General features: G+C 54.3%; 1 protein-coding gene across 6 annotated transcripts in view; it reads right to left on the reverse strand.

Annotated features, from left to right (window-relative positions):
- Nucleotides 1–3349: 3349 nt before the first annotated feature.
- The window catches only part of COL16A1 (collagen type XVI alpha 1 chain), a 53032-nt gene continuing 38714 nt past the window's right edge, over nucleotides 3350–17667 (reverse strand). For 3 of the 6 annotated variants that reach the window (XM_017527889.1, XM_017527888.1, XM_017527887.1), the window contains 18 exons: nucleotides 17604–17657; nucleotides 17297–17332; nucleotides 16887–16949; nucleotides 14508–14579; nucleotides 14291–14344; nucleotides 13625–13669; nucleotides 13381–13425; nucleotides 13034–13087; nucleotides 12567–12620; nucleotides 10387–10437; nucleotides 9963–10052; nucleotides 8144–8179; nucleotides 7459–7503; nucleotides 6103–6291; nucleotides 5606–5672; nucleotides 4689–4865; nucleotides 4438–4515; nucleotides 3352–3693 (listed from right to left, as the gene is read on the reverse strand). In XM_017527889.1, the coding sequence (XP_017383378.1) occupies nucleotides 3491–3693; nucleotides 4438–4515; nucleotides 4689–4865; nucleotides 5606–5672; nucleotides 6103–6291; nucleotides 7459–7503; nucleotides 8144–8179; nucleotides 9963–10052; nucleotides 10387–10437; nucleotides 12567–12620; nucleotides 13034–13087; nucleotides 13381–13425; nucleotides 13625–13669; nucleotides 14291–14344; nucleotides 14508–14579; nucleotides 16887–16949; nucleotides 17297–17332; nucleotides 17604–17657 (1413 nt within the window). In that variant the 3' untranslated portion in view covers nucleotides 3352–3490. Of the gene's footprint in view, nucleotides 3694–4437; nucleotides 4516–4688; nucleotides 4866–5605; nucleotides 5673–6102; nucleotides 6292–7458; nucleotides 7504–8143; nucleotides 8180–9962; nucleotides 10053–10386; nucleotides 10438–11012; nucleotides 11151–12566; nucleotides 12621–13033; nucleotides 13088–13380; nucleotides 13426–13624; nucleotides 13670–14290; nucleotides 14345–14507; nucleotides 14580–16886; nucleotides 16950–17296; nucleotides 17333–17603; nucleotides 17658–17667 lie in introns of those variants that run through there. The other 3 variants (XM_017527886.2, XM_017527885.1, XM_017527890.2) reach the window with 2 other exon arrangements.

Here is a 17667-nt window from a genome sequence, read left to right on the forward strand (position 1 = left end):
CCTTCCATTATGGGATCATAAGGAGAGTACATTGACATTGTCTATTCCCATAAACTATTCAGGACAGCCACAAAAAAAGATCTAGTCCTTTGGGATCTCCAGCAAAAAAAAAAAAAAAAAAAAAAAAAATCCGTGGCCTGGCATACTGGCTCACACCTGTGATCCCAGCACTTTGAGAGGCCGAGGCAGGCGGATCACCTGAGGCTAAGAGTTCAAGACCTGACCAACATGGTGAAACTCCGTCTCTACTAAAAATACAAAACTTAGCTGGGCATGGTGGCTTGCGCCTAGTCCCAGCTACTCTGGAGGCTGAGGCAGGAGAATCACTTGAACCCGAGGGGCAGAGGTTGCATTGAGCCGAGATTGTGCCACTGCACTCCAGCCTGGGCAACAGAGCGAGACTCCATCCCCCACCTTCAAAAAAAAAGAGAAAAATCTAGTCATGTAAAGTGGTTAACAGACCCCAGATGAAGGAAGAGTCTAATTAGGTTCTGTCGAATTTGAGTGACAGAGGAAAATATTATGACAAAAAGGAAGATTTAAATTCCAGAAGCATCAAAGTTTAGATTTCTCTCTGCATAATAAATACGCAGCAGCCTTTTCTCCATCTTACTGAGCAGAGGGGTTTCTCAAATTAAGGACCCTCCAGTCCATCCTTCACACTGCCATCAGCGAACTCCCCACTCAGCAAACCTGACTTGACACTCCTTTGTGAGAAACACACTAGTGGTTTCCCACTGTGTCTCCCCTATTCATGCTCCAAAATCCAACCGCACTGTCCTGTCTCCCATCACTCAGCCTGCTGCACCCAGTCATTTCTGGGCCTTGGCACGTGCTGTTCCCTCTGCCTGAATCCATCTCTTTGTCTAGGTATGGTCAGTTTCCCCAGCTGTGCACTCCCCTGGTACCTGGCACTGTCCTATCCTACTTTACTAAGTGCTTGTTTAACTGTCTGCTCTCCCCGTGGATGCTGTAGGGGCAGGGACCATATCTGTCCAGTTTGCCTTGGGATCCCCAGAGCCTAGTACAGTCCCTGGGACAAAGTAGGAGGGGGAAATGGACTCATCAAGTTAGACTTTTCCAATCTGAGTGATCTGTATGCTGCCTTAAAAGCCTGGAGTAAGATAAGAAATGAAGACAGAAGGATAGCAGGGTTGGAACATGCAAAAGCTGCCTAAGAGGAGTGGAAGACACGTGCCCCTCCTTCCTTTCTCTTCAGCTTACCCGGCTCCTGAACTGATGAGCAAGATCCATGGATTTTTTGCTGACCACAGTAACAGAAGAGACTATAAAATTCAGCTTTCCATCTGGTTCTTCATGGTTCATGAAAATACAGCAATTTCAAACTCCAGGGAGACATGCATTCAAATCATGAAAGCTTAAACCTAGCCTGTCGTAGAATCCCCTAAGAGTAGCATGAATTTGACTCAGGAAGAAAAGTGAAGAAGGCATCATTTACTCTATAAGGATCGATTCCCTGGTGACCCTGACAGAGGATGAGTTTGATGTTTCCTCATAGCGGTTTTCCCCCTCTGGCCTTCAAAGCCAACCTGCTCAATTCCACAGCTGCTCCTTGCTTCTCTTTCTTTCTGCTGGCGCCAACATGCCCCTCATCATAAGGCTCATCATCGGCTAGTACTCGGCAGACGAGGCTGCAAGAGGAAGCTGGCCTTCCAATGGGAGTGCTTTCACATCTGTCCTCGACAATGGTCCAAACCCTGGCCGCCACTTCAATGCAAAAATGATGCCTTTGCTTTTTAATGTTTTATGTGAGAACCGGGGTTAACTGAGAATAGCTGGGGAGGGATGAAAAAAGAATCAGCTCCTCCTTTATCTAAAAACATCACATGAGACCTCGGGTGTGCTCAGGAGTCTGTCTGATTTCATTCTTCTGGCCACCAGCCCACCTTTGCTCCTGGCAGGAAAAAAAAAATAGGGCAAAGGTTCAGAAAAGCCATCAATAGGCTGGTCTCCTGGTATTTGGGACCCAACTAGAGAAGGGAATTTTCAGAATGTGCTAGAAATACCAGCTCTGCAGAGATTTGACAGCCGGTTTGAAGGCTTCAGGCAGTTTGGATAAGCATCTAGATTTTGGGTACATTTCTGAGCCTGCTCTGTGAGTCCTTTGAAGTGTATCCAACTTGAATAAACCTTCCAGATAGCTGGGGCCAGTGAAAAAGCTTTCTTTGGAAATCCCCCTGGAAGTGCCTTGTTGCTTTCTCACAGGGCAGCCAGCCCATCAGGACAAGGGATCTAAAAAGGAGAAAAGGAAGAAGCTCAAGAGAGAATGTTTCTGTAATGTTCAATTCACTGTCTTTTTTTTTTTCCTTCCTACGCTTTTTTTACATAGGGAGAAGGAGACAGCAGAGAGACCACCAAACTCCCAGTAGACTTTGAGGATCATGAGCTTAGATCTGTTCATGGCTTGCCTATGACCCCTTTGTACTGATACAGCCTGGCTATTTCTAAAGGCCTAGGCTAAGATGTACAGGAAAAGCACCACATATGTTAGAATAACGAAGAATAACAGGAGAAGTCATTTGCCCTCCAGAAATTCATTGCTGGAAGCCCTTATGGAGAGCTAGTGACGGGGCCATGCATTGATTCAGGCAGAAGGTTCCATCTCATTTCCCAGAGAAGCATTCCCTGGCCGCCTAGGCCAGAGCTGGAGTCTATCTTCTCTCCCGTTTGCACAGGTTTTCTAATCACAGAATTACTGGAGCATCAAGAAGCGCCTGCATGCTTAAAAGGGCTTCCAGGCAGATGAACACACCTCCGCACCGGGTGGCGTTTTCCCAGGGTGCAACCCGGACCAGCTCTGGGTCACACCGACGAGGTGAAGTGGATGGGCAAAGAGTGGGTGGGGTGCCGAACAATGGTTTACTTAGGGAATCAAATAGGCAGGAGCCTTTATAAGCTGGAAGCAGGGCCATCCAACCTGCGTTCGTTCATTCGAGAGGAAGGGCTGAATGATGCTTCTTCTCTAACTCAAGAGAAGTGAGCATAAGGACAGGGAACAAGGTTCCAAGGAGCAGCGGATCACCAGCCGCCCCCACGCAGATCATCCAGCAGCATCCTACAGCACCACTGGCTGACCACGAGCCAGGAGGGAAATGCCCTTTATTTTTTAACCTTTATTTTTTGGATACTGAGTCTCATCATGTTGCCCAGGCTGGTCTCAAAGTTCTGGCTCAGGCGATCCCCCCGCCTCAGCCCCTTCAATAACTGGGATTACAGGTGTATGCCCCTGTACCCACAATGCCCTTTTTTGATCCTGGAACTAAATGAGAAAAGTGGGGTGACAAGGAGCTCTGGCTGCAGGGGAACCCGCTGGAAGGAAAAAGGCAGATCGTTTTGTTTCTTTATTATTTAAAAAATATTAACAGCAATTAAAAACAACAACAAAAACATTCACAACCTTTCACAGAGTCCTATAAGCTTTGGCCATTTATTCCCAACGGAGTCCTTCATCCAAAGGCAGGTGGCGATTTCAGCCAAAAGGCCCCTTCATGGTTTTCATGGGTGGGTACTGCTGCTCCATCGGCATGGCCCCAAAGCAGTCAGAGGGGTTACACTGGCCAGCCTTGCCTGGCTGGCCCATGGGACCCGGGGGCCCAGGGATGCCAGGGATGCCTTGCTGGCCCATCGGTCCTGTTGCGCCCATCTTGCCATAGCCTGGAGGACCTTGAGGACCTAGGGAGGGAATGGCCACAAAGGGACAATCAGAGGACCCAGATCATGAGGGAAAAAAGCCATAATGCCATCAAATAACACCTTCCATTTGGTGACTGTTTCTCAAGTTACCACGTATTTACATGAAGACCTAGTCTGACCCTCACATTATTTTAACACTAACAATACCGCTGGCAAGTTTTATTTAGAGCTTCCGTGTGCCAGGCACAGGGCTGAGTGCTTCTGATGCATTATTCATTGAATCTGCACAATTTCCTGAGAAAGGAGCTATTGCCTAATTTTGTAGATGAGGACACACGCTCAGAGAGGTTGCACATCTGGTAAGCTGTGATGCTGGGTCTCAGAGCCAGGTCATCAGGCTTTGGCCACTCTCTTTCAGGCTAGATAGCCAAGACGCATCTTAGAGAGCACCTCCAGAGGGCTTCAAAGGCCTCCTTGAGGTGCGCAGCCAGTGAGGTGCTGAGTAGAACCTGAACTCGAGTTCCTCAGCCCCAGCTCCATGTGGCTGCCTCCCACTGCGTCATGCTAGCCCAGTTTAGGACTTAAGGACAGGCTCTGAGTCTTCCGCCCCCACATCCCCACAGGCCCTGGCAGAGCGTCTTGCACGCAGTGGCATTACTATAAATGGTGGTTGCTTGGCCTGCCGTTATTTGGAGCTTGACACAGCTGTGTCATCGGAGGATCAGAAAGAAAAGGGGTCTCTGCTGCTCTGGATTCATGGTCTCAAGTGGTGGCTTTTCCTACCTGGGGGTCCAGGAAGACCATTTTCTCCTGCAATGCCAACACCAGTGTCCCCCTTTTCACCTTTGGTGCCAGGCAGTCCTGGAACAAAAGAAATAAAATAAGTCCTATCCCTGAGCAGAAAAATGACACAGCCAGTCAGATTACTTGAAAGACACACACACATCCCTCGTATTCACAAGACACCTCATGGAATACTTTGGCCTGCCCCAAAGAACTACGTGTGTCCCTTGGGAACTGTAGGGCAGAGCTACCTCTCATTCCTGGCAAGCCCTGCCGTCCTTCTCTGCCAATCTGACCAGGGAGCCCAGGTGATCCGGGAGCGCCTGGCCTGCCCGGAGCACCATCCTTCCCTGGGGGCCCTGGTCGTCCCGGAGCTGCCGCCATCTCCATGGGGAACTGCATCCTGGAGGTGTAGTAAGCCATTCTCTCTGTAAAAAAAGACAAAGACAGGTCAGAGGGTCCCCCAGGGACTCAGAATGACTGCAGATGCTGCATACTGGTCGCTAGCATGGAGCCCACAGCAGCCTGCCCTCACAGGGCTGTCAGGGAAAGGAGTATGGGGGTAGGTCTCCCAAGTGGGGTCCCATGTCCTGGCCTCCACATCGCTCCCTATGGAGATCCTTCCAAAGCGCAGATATGACTATGGCATCTCTCTGTTCCAACACCCCTCATTAGTTCACCACTGGCTTCAGAATAAAGTCCAGATGCCTTGCTTGGCATTCAAGGTCTGCTTCCCAAGCAAGACGTCCAGCCCCTTTAGGACAGGGCCCGTGTTTTCCCCAGTCCCTGGCATATCAATGTTGGAAGAACAAATGAACAGAAAAAAACACTTCAAATAAACCACCCCAGCCATCTTACAGTGCCGCTTGCCCCTGTATTTAGAGCTCACTTCAGGCAGACTCGTTTGATACCAATTTTCTTGTCTGTCTCCTTTGCTCAAGTCAGGGCACAGGGAAGGCGGGAGGGAATCATTTTATCTCTGAACAGAGCAGGTGACAAGGAAGGTCTGAAGGATAACTGAACATATGCCTGTCAACCCCAGGCCTGTGAGTGTGTGGAGGGCAAGAGCAGGACATGGAGCTTTAAGGAAAAGGAGGCCCAGGCAGGGCAGAGAAGTCGCAGGGAAAGGCAGGCAGCACCCACTGCCACCCAGCTGGCTGCCAGTTACCATCAAACATTTTAATGATCTCTTGTCTGATGAACCTCTTGATTTCATCATAATTCACCATGTCTCCCTGAAAAAAGAGAAGAAAACCTGCCTCAATTATACTTCCAAACCTAGCACTTTCCCCTATGGAAATAAAGGATGGGGAGGAAGGCAGAGGTCCCAGGAGCCTCCCACAGATTTTTTTTTTTTTTTTTTGAGACAGAGTTTCACTTTGTTACCCAGACTGGAGTGCAGTGGTGCCATCTCAGCTCACAGCAACCTCCGTAGATTCTTAATCCAAAGTCCTAACCACCCAGAAATGGTACAAAACATCTTGTGCTTAAGCACATTTTTCTGGGGAGAGGGTCCTATCATCCCCACCTTTAGTTAAGAACCACCCTCTGGGAGCCATGCTCTTTCCCACAGAATGTTAACAAGAGCTTGGAAGATGATCCGTGCTCCACCCCACATGCCTGCTCTATGGGACAGAGCCGATGGCTGCCAGCCTTCCCCCTTACCATGGAGCCAGGCACACCAGGCAATCCAGGGCTCCCCGAGGGCCCTGGAGATCCAGGGTGGCCTCTCTCTCCTGCAGGGCCCGGTGGCCCAACAGGCCCCATGGAACCACTCTTGCCCGGCCCACCAGGCATGCCGGCTCTGCCCTTCTCTCCTGGCTGGCCCTTCTGTCCGGCAGCTCCTGGATCACCCTACAAGGTAGACACAAAGTCCTGTCAAATTGCATAGTGATGTCTCACCAGTCTGCCCTTTTCTCTCCATCCTCCCACCAGACCCCAGCATCTCCCTCTGGACTGTGGCCACAGCCTCCTGACAAGTCACTGGTCCTCCTAGAAGACAGTTCTCTGGTTGTTACTCCCTGCTTAGAAATTCTGATGGCTCCTAGGCCAGGCGTGGTGACTCACGCCTGTAATCCCAGCACTTTGGGAGGCCAAGGTAGGTGGATCACGAGGTCAGGAGTTCAAGACAAGCCTGACCGAGATGGTGAAGCCCCGTCTCTACTAAAAATACAAAAATTAGCCAGGCATGGTGGAACACATTTGTAATTCCAGCTACTTAGGAGGCTCAGGTAGAGTTGCTTGAACCCAGGAGGCGGAGGTTGCGGTAAGTCAAAAGATCGCGCCACTGCACTCCAGCCTGGGTGACAGAGCAAGACTCGTCTCAAAAAAAAAAAAAAAAAAAAAAGGAAATTCTGATGGCTCCCAAATGCCCTCAGGATAAAGCACTCACTCCTGGGCCAGGCATACAAGGCCATTCGTGATGTGGTTCTGATCCTTCCTTCCTCAGCCTCCTCTCCTTGCCCTCCGCCTCCTGCCAGACCTCACTGGTTAGATTCTCTGTTGTGGTCCTCCCAGCCTGGAATGCCCTTCCCTTCATCTCTTTCTACCCAGTGCACCCCTCCTGAGCTGAGGCCTCCTCGACTCCCCAGGCTGGGTTGGGTGCTTCTGCCTTTCGCCCACAGCGCTGTATCTCTTCGGCTTCTGGAAACTTACTATTCCCCTGTGTAAGTGGGACTGGTCTATTGTGAGCATCTATTGTTCAGGGACCTCGGTTTACCTGAGGCCAGGACAAGGGCCTGGAATGTGAGCAGGAGCAAGGGGATGCTCAGGAAATGAAAACAATGAATGAATGAATCAGTCAATCAGTAAGTAAATGAACTGGAGATTTCCTTTCCCCCAGCCACAGCTAATGACCCCAAGTGGGAAATTTTCAGACACTCTGCTGCTCCCAGTTCTGCCATTTTTTCCCATGCCCACTGGCCTTCCTGTGTCTCCTCTCTGTGGCTAAAGTGGTAACTTGGAGCTGGGCTGCATCAACTCTCCAGCTTCTCCTCCCACACCCGGCCAGTGCCCACTCACCTTGGGCCCAGGAGGTCCATAGAATCCCTGCTTTCCAGGGGGTCCCTAGAGGAAAGCAAGAGTCAGAGGTGAAGTCCGGGCAGCATCTCTGAGGTGCCCTGGGGAGGGAGAAGCAGTGAAGAGGCCCCTTCCACAGCCCGAGGCCCCAGGTGTGTCCAGCCGGGCTCTGGGTGAGAAAGGACCACAGCCTTTCTGCCCACAGAGGGGCTGACAGCTGGAAAGGAAAATGATGTCCCCAGGGCATGGCCTTGTTTAAGCATGTTGGCTGGACCCCCATCACAGATGAAGAGAGGTGAGAAGAAGTCGGAATGAGATGGCCAGTCTGTGGCATACCGGGGGGACTGGAAAGACCTGGTGCCCAAGAGATGTTTGTTTGGAATTTATTATTATTATTATTATTATTATTATTATGTTGTTGTTGTTGTTGTTTTGTTGTTATGGTTGTTGTCTCTTTTTGACCAGGTACGAGGTTTTTAAAAAGTAAAACAAATCTCACTCCCATCCTTGGCCCCAATTCTCGAATTCCTCTCCCCAGGACAACAAGGGTTAACAGTTTCCTGTATATCTGTCCAGAGATAGTCTGTAAACATTCAAAGGGAATGTTTACTGAATAAATGAGGGGTCAGGGCAAGGTGAGGAGCGGGAAGCATCCCCAAGGAAACAGAGAAGACCAGTACAACTGTACCTCTTTGCCAGCTGCGCCATCTGCACCAGGTTCACCCTGGGGAGTAGAGAGCAATGGAGACGTGATGAGCTCCAACCCAGTTTGGTGTCAGATGCCTCACATCGCACATGGGGCATGCCCAGCCCCCTGTTCCACCCAGAGGCCATGATCCTCCAGCCCTCACCCTCTGACGCCCTGGGTGCAGGCGGTGGAAATTTAGACCCCCCACCCCATACTCCAGCCTGATCCCAGAGCCCCAACAGCTCCCAGCCCCTGTCTACAAGAGCTCTATAAGGGAAGATCAGACCATGCCTGCCTTGCTGTGTGCTTGGATCCCGGCACCTTGCACATTCCCTGGTTCTGAATCTATGTTAAACGTTTGCTGAATGAACACATGAACAGCCTGAGCCTGCCCCCTCCCTGCAACCAGCAAGGCTGCCTCCCTGGGCCAGCCCCCTTCTGGGGGCTGCTGGGGAAGAGGACTTGGTGATTGCTAGGCAAGTGGGAGATTCATCCAGGGACCCTGGAGGCTCCTGAGCCTGCAAGGAGGGAGGCAGAGTCCTTGGTAAGAATCAGAGCCAATCGGCGTGGTAAGACTGAGCCCACCTGGCAGATGGGCCAATGGGAGTCAAATACCCCAGCCCAGGCTAGCAGCCCCACGGTCACTGCTGCTGCCCCCCAGCAAAAGTCTGCGTTGGTGGAAAGCATCCTGCTGAGTCCCAGGAGACCTGGGTCCCTGCCTCTGCTCTCCCAGGAGACTTCATCCCTGAGCCTGGCAATCAGTTGCACCTGATGGGGTTCACCTGTCTGGAACTTTTGAGAGAGGCAGATTTGCAGAGTGGCTAAGGACACAAGTTCTGGAATCAGGCAGGTTGGGATCAAGTCAGAGCTCTTCCACTTACGAGCTGTGTGACTCCAAGCAACCTACCTAACCTTTTGGAGCCCCAGATTCCTCATCTGTAAAACGTGGACAGTCAGATCCACTAAATGGGGCTGCAGCACAGATTAAGACAAAATGCAAGGCTGGGCGCGATGGCTCACACCTGTAATCCCAGCACTTTGGGAGGCCGAGGCAGGTGGATCGCTTGAGGTCAGGAGTTCAAGACCAGCCTGACCTGCATGGTGAAACCCCATCTCTACTAAAAATATAAAATTAGCCAGGTGTGGTGGTGCATGCCTGTAATCCCAGCTATTCGGGAGGCTGAGCAGGGGTATCAGGTTGCAGTGAGCCAAGATTGTGCCACCACATTCCAGCCTAGGCAACAAGTGAGAAACTCTGTCAAAAAAAGAAAAAGAAAGAAGAAAAGAAAAAGAAAGAAGAAGGAAGGAAGGAAGGAAGGAAGAAAAGGGAGAGAGAAAAAGATAAAATGCACACCAGATGCTTAGTCCACCACTCAGCATGTGTCGGTGACCAATATCTCAGCGTTCTGAGTAGGAAATGTGAGCTAAGAACTGGTTTTTGAGAACCTCAGGAAGTTACAGTAACAGGACTGCATTTCTGGTTCCTGACATTTAGCAAGATTTTCTGTGATTACCAACAAGCTCCCCTGGGGCAGGGGCAGGGGCAGAACAGGGCCACGCAGCCGAGGGGGCTGCAGAAGGTTGAGGCTGGTGCACCGTCACAGGCAGTGACCTCGTGGGCAGCCTGGCACAGCACTGCCTTGCAGGGCCTGTCCTTCCAAATTCGCATGATCCTCAGGCCCAAGCGCCTCGCTGCCATCCCGCTATGCTGGCAGCCGCTCCTTCCTTGGAGGCCCCAGATATGTCGTGCTGTGCTCAGCAGGCCTTGAGCCAAGTGACTCTTGCCCCCTGGGCTATGCTGCAAGATGTGGGGTCTTACCGGGGGACCAGGGTGTCCAGGGGGGCCGGGCTGGCCTGGGAGCCCTGCAAGGCCCCTTTCTCCGGTGGCTCCTCGGTCTCCTTTCAGACCCTAGAGAATAGGAAGGGAGACAGTGAGAGGAGAGGGAAGCAGGCAAAGTGGACCCCCACGTAGCCAGACAGATACCCCATCGTGTGCTGGGGGCCACAGGGAGAGGTGGCACTGTCCGAGCCTGCAGCAGGACTCTGAGATGACCTCCAGCCCTCTCCAAAGCCCTCTGCCACATCCTAGAAGGTGAGATCTTTGGGGGCAGGAGAGGCCAACGCCCGGAAAGGAGGGGATGAGACAAACTGTTCTCCATCCCCCCAGCTTCCTCGGAATGGAGCCCACAGCCAAGCAGGGCAAAACTCCTGGGAGGGAGGAAGGAGAGGAGCATGTTACTCACCACTGCAGAGATCCCAGCTGGTCCTGGCTGGCCTGGAGGCCCTGGTGGCCCCTAAAGAGAGATGAGTCAGTGGGACAGAAACAGGTTCTAATAGCAACACCCCGAGGAGCACAAGGCCTGACGGCAGGAACAAGCACTAAACTTCAGCAGCTCCGTTTCCTCCGGAAACCTTCCTTCCCTCTGGTCTTACACTTGAGCTTCTGACAAGATTTGTGCCCAGAGCTGAGGCCTGGGGGACCCTGGGCACACAGGACCCTCCCTCCAACCCAGGCTGAGTGGAGCATCTGGGGCTGTGCTGAGCGGGATGACCCGAAAGCCATGGCCAGCGGCCAAGTGCAGAGGACAAAGGCCTGGGGAGTTACTGTCGGCGTAGGCAGCCACTGAGACCCCTGCTTCCCTAACAGCAGCCCACTTCCTGCTGTCCTATGGAGGAGGAGCTGGGGGCCTGTGTAGCAGGGGGTGAGGGGTAGGGGCTTGTCACTGACCCCGACATCCACAGGGACAAGGAGCTGACACTTGTCGCCCAACACTGGGGTGCCCGGAACTCCAACACCCAGACATTCCCCGCTGCTGCACTGGGGCTGCGTCTGAAACGCCCTCCCCCAGCTCTGATGCCTACATCCACGCCTCTGCGGTGCAGCTCAAAGGTCACCTCCCTGGCCAGAGCGACACCTTCTCTGAACCGCCGGGGGGCACTTGGGTCTCTCTCAGAGCGCTTCCCTTCACACCCCCAGGTGGCACGTTCCAGATTCATCTCCAGTCTCCTGAGGTGGAAATGTCCTGCATGGAGACAGCCACGCCGCAGGGCGAAGGGGCTGGACAGACGGACGTGAGAGGCGGAAGCCTGCACCCTGTCGGCCCCAGCACCGCACTGAGTCTCCAGTGGGGCCACGTTTCTGAGTATGCCACCCCGTCACCCGTCACATGAGGGGAACCAGCCTCGATACGACATTCTGAATCCAGGGCCTCTGGACCCCTTGAGATGCGTAAAAATAGAGATGGAGACCTGAGAGTTCCTTTTTTTTTTTTTTTTTGGTCGTGAACTATTTTTAACGTTTCCAAAAGCCTTTTGGAAATTATTATGCAGCCAGCCACAACAGGGCTGCAACAAAATGCCAGTATCTTCGCTTTTCTCTGGAGTCCCACCAGCCCAGTGCTGTCACTCTGATCAAAGGCACCGCCTGGCAGTCGTCTGTGTTAGCGATGAGTGAAGTAGACAGAAAATTCATTATTGCTTGATAAATATCCTCTCCAAGTCGCCCTGTCTTGGAAAACACTCCACCTATTTACCCAGTTGCCCAAGCCAAATGCAGGAGTCATCCCTGATTCCCCTCTTTATGTCACTCTGTCTCCCCAACCCCAATCCAGTTCATCAGCAAGTCCCCCGCCTCCAGACACCTCCCAGATCTGACCACAGCTCCCCGTCTCCACCGCAACTATCCATCCACGGCTTCCGTGCGTCTGTCCTCTCCCACCCCTGACCACACTGAGAGGGCCGCTCCTATCGCCACCATGTCCTTCTCCGAGCTCAGCTGTCCCCTTGCTACTCACAGCTTTCTCACTCTACACTCCAGCCACCCTGCTCTTTTTGGGGTTCCTCAAACACCTCCAGCTCCTCCCTGCCTTGGGCCCTTTGTACCTGCTGCCCCCTCTGCCTGGAACTCTTCCCCTAGACTGCTCAATAGCTGCCTCCTTTTATTCAGGCCTCAGCTCAAATGTCGCTTCTCCAAGAAGGGTTCCTCCGAAGTCACCTCCCTGGCCCTCTCTGTGACAGCGCATGGCTGCCTGATGCTTTCATGTTGGGTCTTCTGTTTGCTGCACCTGCGTGCCAGCTCTGAGATCAGGGACCTCGCCTTTCTTGCTCACTGCTGTTGCCCCAGCGCTTGGATTGCTGCCTGGCATGGCGCAGGTGTTCCATGATTATGTGTTGACTGAATGACCTTCATCTGATAAGTGGACTTGAATGTGCCCAGAAAATAAGAAAATGACGAAAAGCCTGGAAACCACAGAAGGAGCGGCCCCAGTGCTGGGCCAGTAGCTCCCACATGGGAGCCATCTAGCTTCATGGCGGGGCAGCCCCTGTGGCTAGTTCCTTCAGGTCATGACAGCCTAGGCACTGCCACCCACCCCGCCAAAATGCTACCTCTCATGGAGACAGAGACGAAATTGGTTCAACTCACAACATGGCCGGGGGGACCGGGTCTTCCCTGGGGTCCCATGGCACCAGGTTCACCCTGTAGGAGCCAGAAAAAGGATAAAATGACACAAACTGACGACTTGCACCATGTGGCTGTCGGGTGGGAGAGGGCTGGGCAGAACAGGTGTTAACGCCCATGGCCAAAGGAGCCAGGTGATTCCCAGCCTCCAGACCCATGCCTCTCAGAGAGTCAGGTAGAGAGGGCAGACCCACAGCCTGAGCAGGCCAGGCCCTGCCTTTTTAGGTTGGTGACCCAACAACCTCCAGGGAGCAGAACCAGTTACAACCCTTAAGAGGAGGGAGAAAGTTCGAGAGGTGCAGTGGTGGGTGAACCCCTCCCAGAAGACTGAGGTGGAAAGCAGCCACGGAGCAGGAGAAAGCGGCTGCACCCCAGACTCTAAAGAGTCCAAAGGCAAACTGAAGGCAGCCGTGTGGCTCCCTGGCCCTTACCTCTGCGCCAGGCCGGCCAGTGCTGCCAGGGGGTCCTGGTTTGCCACAGTCACCCTAGAATACAGAGAGGGCAAGCAGTGGGGGCACGCCAGACAGTCACTTGACATCCCTACCCCAGGTCAACCTCACATCAGAGTGGCCCTGCCACCTGCCCCAGCTTTGGCCACCTCTGCTGCCCTCCGGCTGGTAGACAGAGAAGCTCTGACCCAGTCTGCCAGGCACTGCTGGCCCCAGGAGGCTCTGATGCTGGGATGGCCTCTCTGCCCAGGCTGGGCTGCCATGTCTGCCTGGGGGCAGGCCTTCAGGAGAGCAGAGAACCTGCTTGGCAGAGGTCGGCAGGCCCTTACCTTAGGTCCTGGGAGGCCGGGATGTCCTGTTTTCCCCTTAAAGCCCTGAAAGAAAAAGCAGGGAATTCTCATGTCCTTCACGTCAACTGGGGGCGTCTTCCCACTCCTCCTTCCTCAGTATAAACAATTCAAACCCATCCAAAGTCACAGCATGGTCCACGGAGGGTCTAGATTTGCTGTTGCAGCCACCCAGGCAGATGCTGCAGCATCGCAGCTTCCAACTCCTTCCTGCAGCTCAACTTACCGGTGGCCCCATGAGTCCAGGGGGGCCAGCAGGACCAGGGTCCCCCTAGGGAAGGAGACCAGGAGGATTGAGACAGCAGTTTTGCCCAGCTTGTACCCACCTCATCCCACTGTCCTCCCCTCTCCAGGCCCTCTGCAGCTATCCTCAGATGGAGGGAAGAATCTAAGCCTGCTCAGCCTCTGACTGGCTGTGGATCCTGTGACTTCCAGTCCCTCTCTGGGCCTTCGTTTTCCTTCTTTGGGATATATAAGGGGGTTGACTTTGATGTTCTACCCTTTCCTGTGGCCCCAGCCCTTTCAGATTCCCCAGCAAAACCCAAGGAGCAGGGCTTGCTCAAGTCCTTCCCTGTCCACACCCTGATCCTTCCCGAAGCCCAGCCTGGGTTCCTCAGCTGTCTGAGTTTCTGCAAACATACTGCCTTCATCATCTGGCCTTTGGTGAGACCTAGCTCGCCTACCCTGCTTAAGGCCACTAGGAGAACTGGAAACCAAGGGGCTGTGGTGCCACTGGGGAGCTGGGGGCAGAGAGAGACACACCGAGGAGGGCACAGGTGCCCCCGACAAAGACGGGGATGCTTCGGTTCTTTCCATCACGGTTTCCCTGACTTTGACACTCCAGGAAAAAAGGAGAGGAAGGGGTGCCTGCCCTCCCGGCCCGTCATCTCACCCTCAAGCCAGGCTTGCCGTCCTTCCCATCCAGACCATCCAGACCGGCAGGGCCCTGGAAATAGGAAATAGGAGACATGGCCCAGCCCCTCGACTCTCTCCACCCCTCCACTGTCTCCCCCCAGCACGCACACACACACATACACGCACACACATGTGCACCCCACACGTGCACACACACCCCACATGCCTGCCAGGCTGAGAGGGCACACACTCACCTGAATCCCAGGAGGTCCCGGTGGCCCAGGGGAGCCAGGCATGCCTGATGGGCCTCGAATCCCTTCGCTGCCCTGGAAACCAGACCCCCCACAACACCAATAAAGTTAGCAGGGCTTTGTCCCACCGTGGAGACCAGGCCCTGGGTCAAGGGTTCTGCTGCTGGAACAGGACAGCTAGCTGGCTTCTGGGCCAAGTCTGTCCCTGTCTAACTGCATATGTGCCACACGTCTCCTCCCCAGGAGGCTCTGTCTTCGTGTGCAAAGCATCCCCTTTCCTTGCTGCTCCCTGCAGAAGGGACAGGGCATCTTCTCCAGTGCTGACCTAGGGGCTGGCATGGCAGGGGCTCAGTAGCGTGTGCTGATCTGGAATCTACACGGGCTCAATCCACACGGGCCTCCACAGTGCACCTGGTGCCACGTGGGCTCTGAGTCCTCGAGATGAAAAAGTGGACACCCCTGTCCTCAAAGAGCTCACAGTCCAGTGAGGGTCACGGGCCCAACACAGGCAGGGGCAAAGCAACAGTCCATGTGTTCTGCGTGGAAAGGGGCTGTGGGAGCTCAGAAGAGGGAGCGGTTCCTTCTGACTGGGAACCAGGGAAAGTGTCACAGAAGTGTCACCAGATGCTAGGCTCTGAGGAAGTCTGGGATTGGGCAGGTGGAGGAGAAGAGCACATGCCAGAGGGAACCTAAGAGAAGGATAAAGATTTGCAAGTGGTCACGTGCCTAGCCTGGCATGTGTCTAGGGTGTTTAGGGGAGCCCGTGGGATGGGTGGGCAGGCAGAAGAGTCACCTTGATGGGTGGGGCCCCTGAACACTGTGCTAAACTTTATCGAACAGTCAGTGGGTTTTCAGCTGTACTTCTCAGAGCGCTGGGGGCTCCTAGGGGAGCCTAGAAGCTGGGGGCATGAAGTGGGGACTGAAGAGGGGGGACTCCAGGACCCCGACTGTTGTCTTAGCCAGGGCCGCTCCAGTGGCATTTGTTTTATAGATTGACGTTTTTACGTTTCCTTTTATATGATAAAAAGACTCAGGGACTACAAAATAAAGTCTGAAAACCCCTGCTACAGGCACTGGGAAGCCATCGAAGGTTCAAAGTAGAGATGAGAACTGATGCGTGGATTGGAATGTTTACCAGAAAAGGCGGGGGGAGGCAAGCAGCATAGCGGGGAAGGTTGCTGCATTCTCCCAGTGGGGAGAGGGCAGCTACCCTGGATCAGTGGCTGTGGGGTGGTCAAGGGACGGCATCCCACTGGAGAGACCCAGCAAAGGAGAAAAAGAACTTGGGGGGCATTGCAATGCCACCAGCCACCAGGAGGGGTCAGCACAGCCCCAGCCAATATTGGCCCCCACTGGGAGTTGGGATGAAGAACCACTGGCCAGAGGTTTGGGATTGTCTGCAATGACCAGCCTAAGGAGAGCAGGGGCTGCAGGTCCTCCGCAGGGAAGGGAAGTGAAGGGAGCTGGCAACCTCGACTGTCCCAACCGTGGCTGATCAGCATGGGCTCTGCGGAGGTAGCAAGGGACCTAGGTCCTCCTGGAGCTGGGAAGGAAGTCTCAGCTCAGCTGCTAACACTGCTATGTGCCCCTGGGCTGCCCCAAGCCTGTGGGCATCAGTTTCCTCACCTGCACATGAGATGTTCATGTGTGTGCTCTCAGAGGAAAGACGCTCTCCTCAAGGCTGTAGGCTCCTGCTCGTCCCTTTCGACCCAGATCCCCCCACCCCAAGCTCAGGGGCTTCTTACACCATCCACCCAGCACATCTAGGGAGCCCAGAGGTTGCACTGAGGCAGGGATGTCAGCCCCAAACCAAGGCAGAGCTGTGTCTCCAACATTGATCAAACCAAACTTAAGGGCAGCCAGCCCAGGACTCCCCCGACTGCTGCTCCCCGCACCTTTGTCACTAGGCAGGACATAGGCCACCCCCACCTTTTCTGGGGCCTTGGTCACAACTGGAGCACTACCCAGGAGAAGCGCATGCCCCTTCCACGTTGGTGTCCTCCTTTGGGACGCGCTTTCCCCTTCTCTCAGCTCCTTGCTCCTCCTCGCTTAGGAGAGGAAGGCGGCCTGAGCTGCCTGTCGAGTTCTGCCTCTTCCCCCTACCTCCCTGCTTTCCCCCATCCCAGCAGACATGGGCCTAGGCTGCACAGAGGCCACAGGCATCCTGGGCCAAGCAGACACCCCGAGGAGCCTGCTGGTCTGCTGCAGGCCCTGTCACCCTCCGGTAGTCACTGGGCCCATCCTGAAGGCCTCTTTTCCCAGCCGTCATGCAATTGGGTCAGTCTTGGGATTTCCCAAAAGCCTGTTGCTAGGGGTGGGACAGGGTCATGGAAGCTGCATGGCTCAGATCTGTGACTTTGGCCAACCAGGGGTCCTGCTCACCTTCTCTGCTTGGGGGCCAGGTGGGCCAGGTGCTCCAACTTTGCCTGGGAATCCAGGGGGACCCTGTATCAATAAAGGGGCAGGCAGGAATGAATTGGGGCTACAGGGGGAGCTCCCCTTCTTTCTTCCTTCTGTGCATGATGCACTGTTGTTAAAGCAATTCATTTTGACTTCCTAGAAGCACCACCCAGGAATATTACGTCTGCCTGGCCTGCCGGGCTGAGGCCCACCCAAGAGGCTGCGCTCTCCAGGTCCTGGTTCCTGGAATCAGGCCTGGCCACCCAGGCCGTTCTCCCGTGCCTCTCCCTTCTTCTCCCCAGGGCCATCCTCCCTGAGCCTGGCCTGGCCAGGCCTGCCCCTCCCAACGAGACCACATCAGACAGAGCCCGCTTTGTGTCTTCTTCACTCACCGGTGGGCCCGGAAAGCCTGGCTGGCCTTGAAATCCCTAGGATGAGAAGCAAGGGACAGTGTGCTGTGCCGCCACTCCCCCTCCTGCCTGGCTGCCCAGGTGGAAAGAGTGACAGGTGAGGGCACCCTCAAACTCACGGGCTTTGCCCTCCCTTCCGCCCACCATGGCTGGCAGGTGAGGCTGTGGGCATGAGGTAGGTCACAGCCCAAGGACAGGTGGGATGGGAAGACTAGAGCCGGTGACCACCAGGGAGGAGGACCCAGCCCCTTCCCTGCCTCCCTGCAGCCAGGTCCCAATCATCACTCACCTGGTCGCCCTTCTCACCGGAGTTCCCTTGGGGTCCTCGCTCTCCTCGGGGACCCTGTCACTCA

The sequence above is a fragment of the Cebus imitator genome, unplaced genomic scaffold (assembly GCF_001604975.1).
Source record: "Cebus imitator isolate Cc_AM_T3 unplaced genomic scaffold, Cebus_imitator-1.0 Scaffold51, whole genome shotgun sequence".
In the NCBI taxonomy this organism is placed as follows: domain Eukaryota; kingdom Metazoa; phylum Chordata; class Mammalia; order Primates; family Cebidae; genus Cebus; species Cebus imitator.